This window comes from Mchenga conophoros, linkage group LG3, assembly GCF_057382185.1.
Source record: "Mchenga conophoros isolate Kocher_MC1m ecotype Shallow Benthic linkage group LG3, M_conophoros_male_GT1.1, whole genome shotgun sequence".
NCBI classification, from domain to species: Eukaryota; Metazoa; Chordata; class Actinopteri; order Cichliformes; family Cichlidae; genus Mchenga; species Mchenga conophoros.
The window spans coordinates 56,176,497-56,193,290 of NC_140528.1; the positions used below are offsets into that span (position 1 = coordinate 56,176,497).

General features: G+C 40.8%; 2 protein-coding genes and 1 long non-coding RNA gene across 3 annotated transcripts; 2 read left to right on the plus strand and 1 right to left on the minus strand.

Annotated features, from left to right (window-relative positions):
• Nucleotides 1-3,333: 3,333 nt before the first annotated feature.
• Nucleotides 3,334-5,098, plus strand: LOC146579602 (uncharacterized). Its single transcript, XM_085269520.1, has 2 exons — nucleotides 3,334-4,070; nucleotides 4,485-5,098. The coding sequence occupies exons 1-2, from the start codon at nucleotides 3,369-3,371 to the stop codon at nucleotides 4,680-4,682; spliced, it is 900 nt and encodes a 299-aa protein (XP_085125646.1). The 5' UTR covers nucleotides 3,334-3,368; the 3' UTR covers nucleotides 4,683-5,098.
• A 5,653-nt stretch (nucleotides 5,099-10,751) lies between these two features.
• Nucleotides 10,752-14,686, plus strand: LOC146579603 (uncharacterized). Its single transcript, XR_014891668.1, has 3 exons — nucleotides 10,752-10,907; nucleotides 11,040-11,227; nucleotides 14,522-14,686. It is a non-coding gene; the product is annotated as an uncharacterized LOC146579603 (long non-coding RNA).
• LOC146579604 (uncharacterized) lies at nucleotides 13,602-16,195 on the minus strand. Its single transcript, XM_085269519.1, has 2 exons — nucleotides 15,441-16,195; nucleotides 13,602-14,998 (listed from the first exon to the last, which is right to left on the minus strand). The coding sequence occupies exons 1-2, from the start codon at nucleotides 16,095-16,097 to the stop codon at nucleotides 14,879-14,881; spliced, it is 777 nt and encodes a 258-aa protein (XP_085125645.1). The 5' UTR covers nucleotides 16,098-16,195; the 3' UTR covers nucleotides 13,602-14,878.
• Nucleotides 16,196-16,794: the final 599 nt, after the last annotated feature.

Consider the following 16,794-nt stretch of genomic DNA (forward strand, 5'->3'; position numbering starts at 1 on the left):
TGGAAAAACACTTGTGTGTGTATAAAGTCAAACAGGAGAAAATCACAGGTATTAACAGATCAGGGGTAACTTTCTTCAATGATGTTAATGAAAGCGACATACAGAAAACCTCATTAAAACCAAAATGTCACATTTCACAATATCGCCCAGCCAAGTTCAAACATGTAGCCACTCATATGCTTCTGCCTGAAGCAGCCCGAGCAGAACTATGATGATATCAGAGAAAGAAAAAAACACTTTACGAAAATGAATCATCCGAAACAGAACTACAAGGGCCAAGTTCTGCAGTCTCATTGAGGTTACTAAACCAGTGCTTAAACTGTTTAGTACCTTACTGTTTGTGACAGTAAGGCCACGTTTGGTTGTTTTTGTGGACAATCATCTGCACAGCAAACACTAAACGCTGATTGGTTGACAGTTTTCTTTCGACAATGTAAAAATGCATAAAATAAAACAAACAAAAATCCCTACACCTTAAGACATCAGATGGTGGACTTTCTGTGGGAGTGCTGAGAAGGTGCTGTGATTGTTCCTTTTAAACTGTGTGCATTCCCACTGTTTGTCTTCACTACAAACAGTGATTTAAAAAAAAGAACAAGTCTTGACATAACCGATGAGGTAAATCCCAGTTTAGCACCAGCTGTGTATGAGAAAACCATCAGTAGCTATGATCTGGCAGCCTGTCACATAGTCCCTTTTATCACCTGAACTCAGTGAACGTGTCTCTGAATAGTTGATGACCTTGAAAATAAAAACTGGACTTCAGACTCGCTTTTCAAAATCCCACAACAAAGGGAACAGAATAATCACTGTGATTGAGACAAAGATTTATTTAACATGACTGTTACTGCAGCTTACTGATTCACTAAAAGATCTTGAATCTTCTCAGTATTATTGACATGGAACTGACACATGTGATGCACTGACCAGGGCAGAATTACAGATGAAGGGTTTGCACTGTGCAAAGCAGCTGATGAGCCACATTTAGCCCTCTCCACCTCAGCCTCTCATTAGCAGATACAGCTCATCTCACAGTTACTGTGTGATACCTGTTATTTTTATCTGAGGTTTTAGATTTTGTCACAGCAGCTGATGAAAGGAAGCAAGGTTGGTTATATCTGACCAAATCTGCACTTCATGTCCTGTGGCTAAACTCACCACCAAGCTGTTATTATACATATTAATGGGTACATCACTTTACCTGTAAATAATAAATAATGAAGTATTTGAGTAAATGTACTCAGTTACATCCCACAGGTGGTTCTGTTCATGCCTGAAGGGGGCCAATCATATTTTGAGGGGCTTGTGGTACCGCACAGTGTAGCAGCACCTCAGATTTTACATGTTGTTTTATTTCCTGATGCATGCTCAATACAGTCAAACAATATCTCCAAAAGTTGATTCTGTTCATCTGGACGTAGCGTTTTATAAAGATGAACAGAATCAACTTTTGGAGATATTGTTTGACTAAAACAACACTAAAACGATGTTTCCTGTTAGAAATAAAGGTAACTAATACTCCAACTATAAGTTTAATTTCCACCAGTGTTGCTTACCTTCTTTGAAACCCTGACTTCATTTTTCACGGAGCCATCCTACCATCATCATCTGGCTAAGAGCGCGTGCACCTTGGACCAAACCAAAACAGGAAATAAAAAGGTGGATGCGAGGTCAGACAGTCAGAGAGACTTTATTTATCCCCAAGGGGCAATTAAGATAGACGTACATACAATACACAAACATCACATTGGGGAGACAGGCCAGGCTAGGTGGCAGCGACCTGGTCGGCAGAGGATTGGATTTTATTCTTTATTACCAAAAATAAAAACTGATGCTAGCAAACAAACATGTTGTTTGTGAAGCAAACATACAGCGATAAGCTTAAAAAAAGAGTAATTCACTTTTGTTTTGTTTTTTTAGGGTTCCTAGACCATTAGGTCTGACATTTATCTCATATATTCTGTGGTTACTCTTCAGTGGGACTTTAAAAACTTTTAAATCTGAATCATTATTTCAGGAAAAGCGGTTAATAACATTTGAATAATTTGATTTGAATAAAACTATGATCATCAGGCTGGGAATACATATTAGCTGAGCAAAAAAAGTTCTTGAAAAGTTTTTGAAAGTCACACCAACATGAATTCTGTCATCCCCGTCTGCATTCTCACTCTCAGCACGTTATCTCTGGGAGTGTGTGTGTCTTGAACCTGGCTGAGTTATGAAGTCACCTGAATCTGTCACACCCTTGTGCTAAACCTGGCTGTATTTGTGTGTGACCTGTGATGTGATACACTCTTTGTAGTTTTTGGCATCTCACTCCTTGCTTTGGCCGCACTGACTGTTTCTGTAGGTTATAAGTTTTATAAGATAAAATCAGCTTTTCTGCAAATAAATATCTGAGACTTGAATGTTTGATTATGTTTGTGTCAAGTTTTCGTGTCTTCTAGAAGGTCTCTTTGCTTCTTCTCCTGAAATCTGAAGTACATAAATAAATAAAAAAAGCTTGTAAAAACAAAAATCAGTCAGGTGGAAATTTGGAAAAACTGATCTAAGAAAGAAATCCGAGAATTTTACTTTCAAGCTAGAAATCAGTGTGACGGCCTGACAACGTTGCTTTGGTCGAGCTGGAGGCAGCCACACCTGCCGCTTGTCACCCACAGCCAGTGGATTTCTCTCATCAGGAGCAACTTGTTTAAGAGTTTGGCTGAGCCCCAGGCAGTGTAGTATTCTTGAGTTAAACCTGTTGTTCACTTATATGTATGAATGAGTAAAGTGCTTGCTTCCAATTGTGGATTACCTGCTGAGCTATGTATTTGTGTGTTTTTGTGTCACCAGAATTGGGGTTTTGAAGTTGCCATCTTTTGCTTTCAGGAATATTTGCACTGTGTGGGATTCATGGAGATATTGCCATGGGAGCCCAAGTTTTGAAGAGAGATGGCACGATACCACTCTTTTATGTCCGATTATGTCATAAATTTGGATATCTGCCGATAAGATGTGAATCCGATTTAGTGTATTTTATAATCAATAAAACTTGTTTAAAAATATCTTGCTGCATTTCGTATAAGTTCATACTCCATTCTAAACACTAAAGCTATTATGTTAAACCTGTATGCAACAAATGCAATGCACACAAAATATTTCATAGTTCAGCAATACTGATCAACTCCCAGCAAAAAAAAAAAAAATGCTTTCAGTGTGACGTAACTCCAGACCGCATTCATATTCTAACCCAAACACACACACAGGCATTAACATTAATGAATGACTCATAAGAAGGGCGGCGCACAGAGGCTGCCGTATAAGGCATTAGCAGATAAAAAGCGAGTCAGCTGCTGTGCGGCTCACTTTGCTGCCACACTGACAAGATGACACGTTTTTCGGTCTCTACGCTCATTCCTCTTCTTTTTATCAGCGGCGTTTCTGGGAAACTGATTCAAGCCGCTGCAGGAGACGATGTAACGTTTCCCCTCACAGATGAGTGCATGAAAGGAAGAGGCACGCTGAAACGTCGCCTGCAGGACAACAGCCTCCATTCAGTCGGGGATCTCGACGGCAGCTGGAAGCCGGCTCCAGGTTATATTAACAGGCTTTTCCAAAGCAGCGACTCTGTGATACTGACCAGTGCAGATATCAGTGATGAAGGCTATTACGAGTTTGACTGCAACAACAAGAAAGAAGACAGTGCACTGCTGCAGGTATTCATACCTTCTGATGTTTTTGTACACGAGGGCGAGGATGCCATCCTCCCGTGCCGCTCCATCACAGCAGGTCAGTGGGTGAAGTCTGTGCGCTGGAGGAGAGATGGAGAGGTGGTGCTGGAGCTGGATGTCGGGTCGGGGAAAACCACATATGGAAAAAGCTTTGATGAAAGCCGGGTCTCAATACCATCAGACTGGGACCAACGAGCAAACCTGACCCTCATCATAAAGCAAGCCGAGGCGAGAGACGGAGGAGTTTATTACTGTGACATCGACAAAGTGGAGAAACACCGCTCCGCTGTCCGCCTGCACGTCTCCACACCACCAACACCACCGAGCACCACATCCCAGCCTACAACCACAGAGAGGGTAAGAACACAGACTGCATTTAAATGGTTCACATTTGACAGTAAGCATTAAAAGTCCACTCAGTTACTCTTCCGCATGCAAAATCCCACATTCAGAGACACACAGTGCAGATAACAGCCCAGATCAGCAAGCACACAGACAACAGTGACTACAAATGTAGTTAGTCACTGCTGAGCTACTAGAAGGTTGTAAAGTGGAAGGTAGTAAAGTGCAATGCAGGTGCACAGATCTACTAAGGCGGGCAGGGGGTGGTGGGGTGGAGACACTGTAGGAATGAGGTAATATAGGTTATGAGGGTAGCCGGGTCCCTGTAATTTAGTGGAAGCTTTAGCAGAGCCTCACAGTCCACGTCATAACAGACGCCAGTTAAAACTGCTCACTAATATTTCTGCTCTGTCTTCTTGTCCTCTGCAGCCATCAGAGTGCTCCGAGTGGTCGTGGAGAACATTCTCCATAACGGCAGCTGTATTTGTGATCGTTGCCCTGCTTGTTTGGCTCTGCTGGTTTCTGAGGAACAGGATATTCAATGTGTGCTCTCGAGGTTTTCTCTGCAACGGCACAGAGGAGGGAGGAGGAGGGGCTGAAGAGGGCAGACGGGAACCCTTACTTTAACCACCACTGATGAGTGAAAAACAACAACAGCTCATCCCTTTAAGTATTTGAACTCGCCACCTTTATGACGGCACCACTGTGCAACTCCACTTTCTCAGGTTTAGAAATCCTCCGTTTTCCTTCTGCTGAGGCTGACTGCTGTTACAATGTTTGAGATTGTCTTTATTATTTTGTGTTTGTCTTCCAATCAATGAAGTAATACCTGTAAATCATCTGCTTACATAATCAATGCATAATTTAGCTTCAAGATGGATGAATGAGCTCTCTTCAGTAACAGAATCAGAATCGTGTTTATTGGCCAAGTATATGTGCAGACACATACAGGGAATTTGTATATTGTCCTGCCTGTTTGTACAGATTTAGTCTTTACTGTGTTTACTTTGCTTTTTGTAAAAAGCTCAGGGAAGCTGCTGTGTGCCAATAAAGTTTTAAGTGGATAATCAAGTGACCTGATGATGATTACAGTCATTCATGATTTTATTCATTTTGCACATGAAATGACTTCAAATGTTTGATGGAATAAACACTGAAAACCTTTAACAAAATCACATTAACATACAATTAATATACAACAAAGTAAGAAGCATTAATCTGCTGCCATAATCCCAGTTAAACCTGAAGCTTCATCTAAACTCAGCCCAGGTGTTTCTCTGCAGTCGGCTCTGTTATCCTGACAAAACTGTTTCCAGCCAGAAAGGCTGCAGGTATTTGTGTGAAAGAAAGACAGCGAGGGAAAAATTCACACCAAAGACATTTGAATAAATAACAAGTGAGAGAAAACAATGAATCCTTCATTGTTTGTTTGTCTGCCGTGACGTCTGAATAACTCTTTTGCACTAGCAAAAAGAAGGGAGAGGCTGCCATCCCGAGCCAAGAAACTTTCAGGCTGATCGCTTTACAAACTCGTGAATCCTGTGATGTGACATTGTTCATCCTGTCACAGCCTCTTGCCATCCCTCACTCTTCTGAAGTCGTGTAAACATAAGGTTTATCAGAGCAAAGAGGTGAACGGCGCTGTTTTAAAACATGGTAATTTAAAAAATATATCTACAGGAGATTTTAAAAAAGGGAGAATTAATACATTTTCATCTGATCCCAGTTTTGATAAGTACAATATACAAAACAGACTTATTTACTTTGAATATGACTTTTTTTAGTAACTTGTTCAAATAATGCTAGCGAATTATTTTACCCATATTATTGTAAAATTGCCATACACGTAAAATAATATGGGTACAGGTAATCACAGAATTCTTTTGCATTTTTGTAAAATTCTGTTTTACTGTTTTTTGTTTTGTTTTTTTTACTTTTTGATGTATGTATGTACGCACAGCCTTTGTATTGCACATAAGGATGAGAGCGCGATGGTAGAGGGAGATTGCTCCAGGACAGATACAACAGCAGTATAATGTTAACGCAGCTTGCAAGCACCGGCACAGACAGCATGCTAACGCTAAGGTAGCCAGAAATCCAGATTAGTGTTAAAGCTCACTAAATGCTGATACCAGAGCAGCAACGAGATAAAGTGATTTGCTGTAAAACCAGATGCTGCTGAACTTCAACAGGTCGAAGAAAGGAACTTCTAATGACGTCATCTAGAATTACAAATGACTGCTGAGCTTAAAGACAATCAGCACACGCTGCGTGAGTGATGTTTCACCGCTGAGGCGGATTTTGCGATGAATCTTAACAAACACAGAGGAGTGTTGTAGTTATGATAACACCCCGAGGCTGTTCTGGAGCTTCAGTGAAGATTATACGGTCTGTCAGCGTATACTTAGTAAAATAATGTGACTTAAAGCATAGGTTAAATATTATAATATGAATCATTCATTCTAAAGAGAAATGAAATCAACAACTGAAAAAGGGATTTAAAAGGAAAATCGACATTAAATCGTCTATCCCTCACGCCACTGTTTGTGTGTAGTACAAAGCCGAACACACACAAGAGGACGGAGAGAGCCAAAAAACAAATGTTATCGTTTGGGCTTGATGTCACGCTTTGATAAAGACTGGCATGATGCCCGGTAAGAGAGTCTGACTGAAAACTGATCATGCTCAATGTCAGAGGTTTGTGTTGTTGAAAAGTGGCATCCACAAAGCTTTCTATTATGTTAACCTAAAGTAAGTGAGCCAAGAGAACAAGGACATATTTGGTGTTGTGACAGCGTCATGTTTCCACAAGTTGTGTGATCGTTTTACTGTGGTGGGTGAGTAATTTAGAATCTACAGTAAAAGGCACTCCGTCAACATCATTTTCTGTTTGTTTGTTTGTTCAAATGTTTCTCGTCTCTTTGGTGAAAAGTGAGTTTACAAGGACATGATATGTAAACGATAATTTAAACGAACCATGTACCAAACACAGAGAAAGCAGTTTGTGACAAAAGTACTGATAGCTCAGCAGACTGCAACCGGACATTGAACTAAACTTGAGGGAGAAGAAATCCCCCCAACCCTCGGTGAAATTTGTGCTCTGAGTTTATTTCAAGCACAGACAAAAATCCCCCAATCTAAGAGGACAACACTGATGAGAGAGAGGTTATCACAGCCTAACCCACAGCAGAGTGCAGCATGCATCTCTCAGGTTGGTGCGTCGCTTTGCTTTTTCCCTTTTAATCAAGCAAGTGTCGTCAGTCCTCCACGTTTCTCTCTCTCCGTTACTCTGTGACTGTTGGCGACTTGTGGTTGTTTGTCTGCACGCTTTGTTAACCATCAAGCTCTCCGGGATTTGACTCGCACACGCCCAACTTACTTCAATAAACATTCCAACGTCAGGTATTTGACAGGTAACCTGTCATCTTATCTGGATTAATTACATCAATTACGTTTCATATTTGAATGTGAATAGTTTAGACTGAAGAGGATTAACAGCTACAGTTACAACAATATTACCGCCCATCCCTCACTGCTGCTGTTTTTCTATTGTTTTTAATCAGTAACAAGAAAAACTTATTGGAATGTGAGCAAAAGAAAGCGCCAAATGTCATCACTTAGTCTTGGTAAACCTTTGATAATGACTCTGGCAGGCTGCCCAGTGAGGGAGTGGCTTTGACTGAGAACAAGCAATCGTGTGCAGGAGGTCACCGGAGACATGTTGTTTTGTTGTGTTTTATTTATTTAATTTTGTATTTGATTCATTTATACAACACGGACGATACATGTTAACATGGCTGCTGCATTGAAAGCTAATTAGAAGACCTTGTTGCATTTAGTGACTCCACAACATCAACAACAATTCACAAAGATAACAGGCGAGGAAACATGAAACCCTCCAGACAAGTATTCTGAGCAGTCTCAGTCTAACACACTGTAAACACTGCAATAGTTACACATTTTTTTAACATGCTCATTTTTATTTAGTGCTGCTGTAAATATTTCTGACATTTATTTATAATCACATCTGTCAGTTCTTGATATTTATTATAGAACGGTTTGTATATATTATTACTCTTTCTTAAATCTGTAATATATTGTATTGTTAAATTGTCTGTTTCGGCAACTGCAACCCATCATTTCCTTAGAGATTATTAAAGTATTCTGATTCTGCTTTCATTTCAAAGCTTTCATTTAGTCTGTTTCTATTTAAACTTCTGTCATTTTGTTTACATCGTTAGCATTTATTTGTATGCATGTAAGTGAATAAATTGATTTCTTACAATGCTGGGATGCTCGTTTCTTCTGTCACTACAGCAGCAGTCCACTCCACAGTGAGTCAGGCTGTGACGTTACTGTCAATCCTGAAGCCAAGTAGGTTGAAGGTGAAGATGCTGGGAAACTTTCTGATTCTCTCTGCATTTCTTATCATATCTCTGATTTGTCTGTGAGGGGTTTCCTCTCGGCGTGGCACTCCTTTTGCCATCTTTTGACTCTTTGTCCTTCTTCATTCCTCAGCTGCATGTTTCTGGCCTGGAGGAGCTCATCTCTTGGCTTTGTTCTTTGCAAAAATAAAAATTAAAAAATGCACAGTCTAACCTGTTTGTCCACATTCAAGGCCCTGCTGCTTAACGCCACACTGCGGAAAAAACACTCGTGTGTGTATAAAGTCAAACAGGAGAAAATCACAGGTATTAACAGATCAGGGGTAACCTTCAACGATGTTAATGAAAGCGACATCCAGAAAACCTCATTAAAACCAAAATGTCACATTTCACAATATCGCCCAGCCAAGTTCAAACATGTAGCCACTCATATGCTTCTGCCTGAAGCAGCCCGAGCAGAACTATGATGATATCAGAGAGAGAAAAAAACACTTTACGAAAATGAATCATCCGAAACAGAACTACGAGGGCCAAGTTCTGGAGTCTCATTGAGGTTACTAAACCAGTGCTTAAACTGTTTAGTACCTTACTGTTTGTGACAGTAAGGCCACGTTTGGTTGTTTTTGTGGACAATCATCTGCACAGCAAACACTAAACGCTGACTGGTTGACAGTTTTCTTTCGACAATGTAGAAATGCATAAAATAAAACAAACAAAAATCCCTACACCTTAAAACATCAGATGGTGGACTTTCTGTGTGAGTGCTGAGAAGGTGCTGTGATTGTTCCTTTTAATCTGTGTGCCTTCTCCCGGGTCTTCCAATGACCTTATTTGTTCTCTCATCCAGACAAATCAAGCAGGTGACATTGAAAACACAGACAGGGAGAATAATGTTACACACCAAAGGATTGTTATGTGTAAATCGGTGTTTGTTCAATGAGAAGCTGGAAGATTGCCATCCACCCAAAGGACTTGTATTTTATTGATATCAACCTGTTGGGCCACTTTCTCATTCCTCTCGCATTTGTTATCATATCTCTGAGGCGTGGCACAGTCCCTGCACGCTAAATTTCCGCTCGCAGTTTATTTCAAGCATAGACTAAAAAAAACCCAATCCAGGAGGACAACGCTGATGTGAGAGAGATTATCACAGCATAACCCCCTTGGCCTTACCAGATTAATCAAGCACAACGAATCGTTTTAAAATAAGAAAGCATGAAAACAGACGCGAGGAAATAGAGACAGGTAATTCTTAGGTTCTTTTCATTCTTATATGGGTGCCTAAGCTCAATTCTTGAGGGGGTGGGGGGAGGGGGGGCTGTTGACAGAATAAACTACAAAGCACGTGTTTCATTTCAAATGATTCATTTCAAATGATTCATTTGAAATGAATCATTTGAAAGACTGCTGAGTTTAGGCAAACAGCAAACGCGCTGCATGAAATATCAGTTTCACTGCTGACGCGGATTTTGCGGTTAATCGTATAAGTGTTATGAGATTAAGACGTGGATCTAGAAGCTGTTTTGCAGCTGCGGTAAAGATTCGTGGTGCATTCCTGACATCCACGTCTACTGATTACATTAACGTGACTCTGATTGAAAACAAGGGATCGTGTTTGATGCCAGGTCATAAGTTGTTTTGTTGGGTTTTATTTATGTATTTATTTATTTATTTATTTATACAACAGGGACGATACATGAATGTTGTATCGAAGGCTAATTTGAGCACCTTGTTGCATTTAATGACTCCACAACAACAACAACAATAACAATTCACAAAGCTAACAGGTGAGGAAGCATGAAGCACTCCGGGTAAGTATCCTGAGTGTTTGAAACCAGTGAGCCCCACCCGACCAGCTGGTTTAAAAATAAAAATTCCAATATGCGCTCATCAACCAGGATCTATTACAGCAGTGCGACTACATATATTTATTTACAAAAATTTACAGTCAAACCTGGAACATTTGCGACGATTATAAACATCCTTATTTTTTTATCACTGATCGACCTATCGGTCTTTTTCTGTATGGTATCGACGCATACGCTATTGTGCTAATGCATCACACGAACCTAGGGTCCGGATCTCCCTCCTTTCACAACCAGTTCATTCAATAAACCTTCGCAGTTCAAGTGCATCGTCTGATCGATGTCATCACACCTCAGTTTGAATCAGTGAGCAGATAGCTCAGTCATCCAGAACAGTCAAGCAGAACCTAAGCACAAAGAATAGAGCAGGTTACACAACAAAGGGAAATGACGCATAAAAGTGGCTCAACAAGATTATATCAGATTATCGTCCACTGAAAGGACTTTTCTATTTGATTTATTTATATAACGGGGACGATACATGTCGTCTGCTTATCCCAGCTGACTTAATGATGGACCCTGCAGTACTGACCTATTCAGTGGATGAATAATAGCAACTCTTTTTACGAGGATGAAAGTCGAGGGAGCACTTAACACTTCAGGTGAGTAGATCATCCTAGATGTCTGTTAACCTGTGAGCCCCTGCCGACTGGCTGAACTCCTGGTCACATCATTTTTAACACAAGTACAACATTATTTCATTTCTGACAGAGGAAATTTGTTTGGGTGTTCAGGAACAACAAGGCTCAAGCCTGCCATGAACTGGAAGTTTGTGAGTTTTACATCAAGATCGGCATCTTCATGCTCCCCTGAAGTTTTCAGCTGATCACGTGAACGAGCCAAATAGAAAAAATGTGCAGAGACGAGACAAAGACTGAGCTATTTGGCCACAGTGATAACAGGTGTGTTTGGGAGAGTGAAGGTGAGGCTTTGAGACTTCAGAACGCTGTATCAGCTGTAAAGTATGGTGTGTTGCAATAGTAATTTTACAATGTATGTTGAAGGGATATTACTGCCCTCTGTTGGTGTGTCTGTGCATTACAGCAATAAAAGGTGTTCGTTAAAAATATCAGGTTATGGGCCCAGAGGTCACTAACACGTTTTTTGGGAGTCATAAACAGAGTTATGGGATTCACAATGGAAGATAGACTGTTTAATGACAAGCTGAGTGGACTAGAGAATTGGGCAACGTGGAAATTTCAACTGGAGCACGTGTTGAAGGCAAAAGGACATATGGTACAGGAGACGGAGCAGCTAATGCCCAAGCACGAGCTGAATTTGAACGTAAGAAAGAAAAGGCATTTTCAGTGCTGGTACTGAATGTAAGTGCACCCCAATTGTACTTGATAACAAACTGTAAGACCCCCAAAGAAGCATGGGAGATGCTAAAAGCACAGTTTGCAAGAGATACTGTTGCTAACAAGCTATTTCAAGGCTAGGTGTATAAGGACAAAGAGGACTCATATGAGGGAACCTTTGTTGTAAATGAGTCATGTAAAAGTGATGCACAGCAAGAAGAATAGTTAATTGATTCAGGAGCGTCAAAACACATGACATGGAATAAAAAAGCACTACAAAACTACCAAGAGTTTTCAGAACCACAAACGGTGAAACTCGGTGATGGCAGAGTGGTTGAGGCTTTAGGTCATAACAATGAAAAAGTTCCAGCAAGTATGTGGCATCTGTCTTCCTTCTCTCACCCCAACCGGTCGCAGCAGATGGCCGCCCCTCCCTGAGCCTGGTTCTGCCGGAGGTTTCTTCCTGTTAAAAGGGAGTTTTTCCTTCCCACTGTCGCCAAAGTGCTTGCTCATAGGGGGTCATATGATTGTTGGGTTTTTCTCTGTATCTATGAAGCGCCTTGAGGCGACTTTTGTTGTGATTTGGCGCTATATAAATAAAATTGAATTGAATTGAATCAGCATCTAGGTCACACTACAAATCTGAAAAAAGTCAAAAACTTGATAAAAGGAGTTACCTTTACAAAAGAAGAGGAGGACACTTTTTGTGAAGCTTGTGTTGAGGGCAAATTATCAAGAAAACCTTACAAATCAGTGGGAGAAATACGATCAAAACGCAAGTTGCAATTAGTGCATAGTGACGTTTGTGATCCTTTTCAAACTGAGTCACTAGGAGGAAAAAAGTACTTTGTAACTTTCATTGATGACTACTCCAGATGTAGTAAAGTCTATTTTATAAGGGAAAAAACGAAGTCCTGAGTAAGTTCAAAGAGTTTGAAAGAATCTTCTCAAATGAATGTGGACAGGGAGTAATAAGACTCAGAACTGACAATGGTGGGGAGTACACATCTAAAGAGTTTCAAGAATATTTGAAAGCTCAAGGCATCCACCATGAAATGACTGTACCACACACACCACAGCAAAATGGTGTTGCAGAGAGAAAAAACAGAACTCTAGTGGAATCAGCTAGAAGCATGCTGTCACATGCAAAGTTGCCAAACACATTCTGGGCAGAAGCTGTTGCTACTGCAGCTTACATACAGAATAGGCTCCCAACATCTGCTTTAAAGAACGAAACACCCTGTCAGAGATGGGATGGGAAAAAAACCCAGACATTAGCCATATGAAAGTATTTGGTTGTGTTGCTTATGCTCATGTTCCAGACACAGAGAGAAAGAAATTGGACAAAAAGGCAGTGAAAGTTCGTTTCCTGGGATATGCAACCAATGCAAAAGGCTACCGGCTATGGGATGAGGAAAAAGGAAAAATACTGATTCGACGAGATGTGGTCTTCAATGAAACAGAGTTTAAATGCAAACAAAGTGAAAATGATCTCTGTTTGGGTGACACTACACACGGGTGAAAGACAAACGAGTACTGAGGAGGCTGTCGCCAGTGAGGCAATAAAAGGTGTTCGTTAAAAACATCATAGTGCTGGTAGCATCAGGGTCTGTTTTGCTGGCAGTTCAAAGAAATAATGAAAAGACTAAAATTGTCATGACATTTATGCCCATGATGAGTGGATGTAAAGTCCTGACTCCACAGCTTCAGGTCAGACGTCTGTCTCGCCCTGGTTGTTGCTCTCCTTTTCATTAAAGATGTTTCTGTCTGTGTATAGGTTTGTTGTCCTGCTGCTCCCTCATGGTGCTGATTTTCTTTGAGCAGTTTATTGACTGATTTTGACATTAATTTAACAGGAATATTAATGAACCTAAGTGCTGTACTTTATTGAAGATTTTATTTTATTTTATTTTACAAGAAGCTTCTTGAAGTTTTTATAAAGAACAAAGTAAACAGAGTACAGACTAAAAAACAGAGCAGGACAAGTGCTCACTGTAAATGAATATATTTATTGTTCAAACTCTACAAACATGCAGGAAATATCATGTGGGCAATGAACAAGTTGTTTAAGGACACTAACGGTTCACTCTGGACTCTAAGAATCAGTTTAAAAGCAGTTATTTGGCTCCAGCTTCACCAGAAACCCTATTTGCTGATTGTCTGAGTTTCAGACTCCTCTATTTCTAAAAGATGCTGAGTTAGCCACACATCAAAATCACACAGATTTACTGCGTGGTAGAATTATTAAAAGTGAACTTGATGCAAAAGAATGTATGTGTAACTTCATTATATGGAAAAAGTAAAGTCACAGTTATTAAATAAAAAACAGAATCCCTTAAAGTTCTAGACATAGAAAGAAGTCCAGCTTGAACCTCTGAGGGTGTTTGAAGTTGAACTGTAGTGTTTTCATCGTGCAAGCAAATTCATCACATTTTGTCACTGTGGCCTGTAAACAACCCTAAAGCAAACAAATGAAGGACCCTTAAACTGTAAATCTTTACTGGCTGGTGGTTTATGGTTTCAGCAGCAGCCCTTCATACACTCACTGTAAACCAACTGACCCACAAACCACAGCAGCGCACAGGGTGTCCTCATCAAATAAACCAGTGAACTAAATTAAACTTGTTAGCATTAAATCATAATAAAAACCTTACCCTACAACCAATAATCTAAAATGAACATTTATATCTACATTCAGTCTCCTGCTCAGTCACACTTGGTGGCACCTGGAACCTTTAAAAGGTCTTTTGGAGGCCTGAAGACTCTTTTGTCCTCAACACAATGATAATAAATTCAACTACTCAACGCAGACTGTTGCATTCATTAACCATAAGCTCCAGCTTCTTACAGATCAATGAAGAAATCATAAAAATTGATTATTTGCTGTTGCTATAACCAAGCTATACCTTCTTTCTCAGGGCAGACCTTCAACTGTACCAAGTGAAGAGCTGCCAAGAAGAAGAAGACACAAATAAATAAGTCAAAAGTCAGAAAGAAATCTCTGTATGTGTGTATTTTATCTTTACACTGTAAGTTAGCAGTGTGCAGATATCTGCTGTTTATTTTGCCATGAAGACTTTCATTACACAGTGAAATAAAGGTTTGGACTTTGGTACTAAAAGCAATGCACTACAAAAAGCTATTTCTATTCATTTTTATAGGCAGTATAACATCAGAAGGCTTGGCAGAGCAATTTTTAGAGATGTGCTTTTCTCCTGATTATAAATGATTGGTCATTTAGTGGACTGTTTCGGACACTGTCTCCTCTGCTCTCTTCATGCATGTACACCCTTGGTCTTCTCTCTCCAGCCCCAAAAGAACTTGAGAGTAAAAACAATCACAGATGTCACAGCTGCTGTTATGATGATTGTGATCCATATCCAGTGGTAGGACTCCTGCAGACGGCAAGAAAACATGAAACTCGGTGTTAGTCAGTGCAGTTTGTTTAAACTTTAAATGCCTTTCAGTTTACAGCAAATCAAAGATCACACAGTTTACAGCAAAACATCAAGATGAAATGTTCATGTGCAATCTGTGATCTGACTAGAAAAAAAGGGGTTAATCCCAGTTTAAGCCACAAAATCACCTGTAGGTGCCTGTTATCTTGTTAAATTCCTGAATGACATAGTTAAAACCTGAACTGTGAGTCTTTGCTGCCAGGACAGAGATCAGTGTTGTTGTAATCGATGCTGTCACAGCAGAGTCACCCTGACACAGTATGGTAAAGTTATTCACACTCAGAAAGTCATCAAGGCATCAAATGCAGATGTTGTATTTAAAGCGTTTCTGCTGTAAATCAATCGGTTTGCAAGACAGAGCAGGGTGTGGTGCACTTACCGGTGGTTTGCGCACTCGCAGGCGGACAGCAGAGCGGTGTTTCTCGGCCTTCTCTATGTCGCAGTAATAAACTCCTCCGTCTTGTTGCTGAGCTCCCTTTATGGTGACGGACAGGTCTGCCCGTCGGTCCCAGTCAGATGGTATCGATACCCGGCTTCTGTTAAAGTCATCCCCGTATGTGATTTCCCCTGTCCGACCATTCAGCTCCAGCAGTACTTCCCCGTTTCTCCTCCAGCGCGCAGACTTCACCGACTGGCCCGCTGTGACGGAGCGACACGGGAGGATGGCATCCCCACCCTCGGATACAGCAACTTCAGAGGGCACAAATACCTCCAGCTTGTAAGCTTCCAAGTGTTTCCTGTTGCAGGTAAACTCATAATGTCCGTTGTCATTGAAGTTAGCATTTGTTAAGATTAACCAATCGCGTCCTACGACCACACGGTCAGTGTAATCTCGTCCTGGCTTCCAGTAACCATTTAGAGATGCGATGAGCTGAGTGCTGGCATCATCCAGCCGCTGATACAGTGTGCCCTCTCCCTTCCTGCACTCCTCTGAGAGCGGAAACTCGACATCTGCCCCCACAGTAGTTTGGATCAGTGCTCCCAACCCCTCACAGATAAAAAGAAGAAAGAACACAAACACTGATGAAAGGCTCATCCTGACGATCTGACAGTGAAGTGTTTCCGTTATCAACCTTCTTCTGCGTTATCGCGAAGCTCCGTTAGGTTTAGAAACTGAGAGAAAGGCTTGCCACATGCGCATGAACTGATGTGATGTCAGGGTCCGCCCAACCGGCATACACCGCATTGTAAATGGCGCTAGCCTAAATAGATTTCTGCCCCGTGTAACTGAAGCTGGCAATAAGACGTAACACAAGGTGCTGAAATCCAACAAACATATTCTGATCATCACTTTCTGTTCAGTGATGCTATAAACACTGTAGACAATACTACCAGTACTACTACTACTACTAATAATAATAATAATAATAATCGTAATAATCGTAATAATTTGTTATCATGAATTTACGTGGGAAAAATTACGGTGAGCCAACTTTTAAAATGTGTTGGCCAGACTTGACTGGAGGAGCCTGCAGTGCGAGACTTCCGATGCTCTATTGGGTTTTTACAGTACTATGAGGTCATTGATACGACTGGGTCTGATTAATCAAGAACGCATACGTTTAACACCCCATTAGAGCAAAAAAAAAAAAAAAAGGGTCATGTGACTTCTGCTAATGTGTTGGTGACTGAGGCTCAGGAGGTCAGCAGATTGTCTACTAATCGGAAAGCAGTAGCGGTTTTTGATATGGGCGACGTGGGCGGTGGCCCAGGGTGGCATCCAGGTGGGGGCG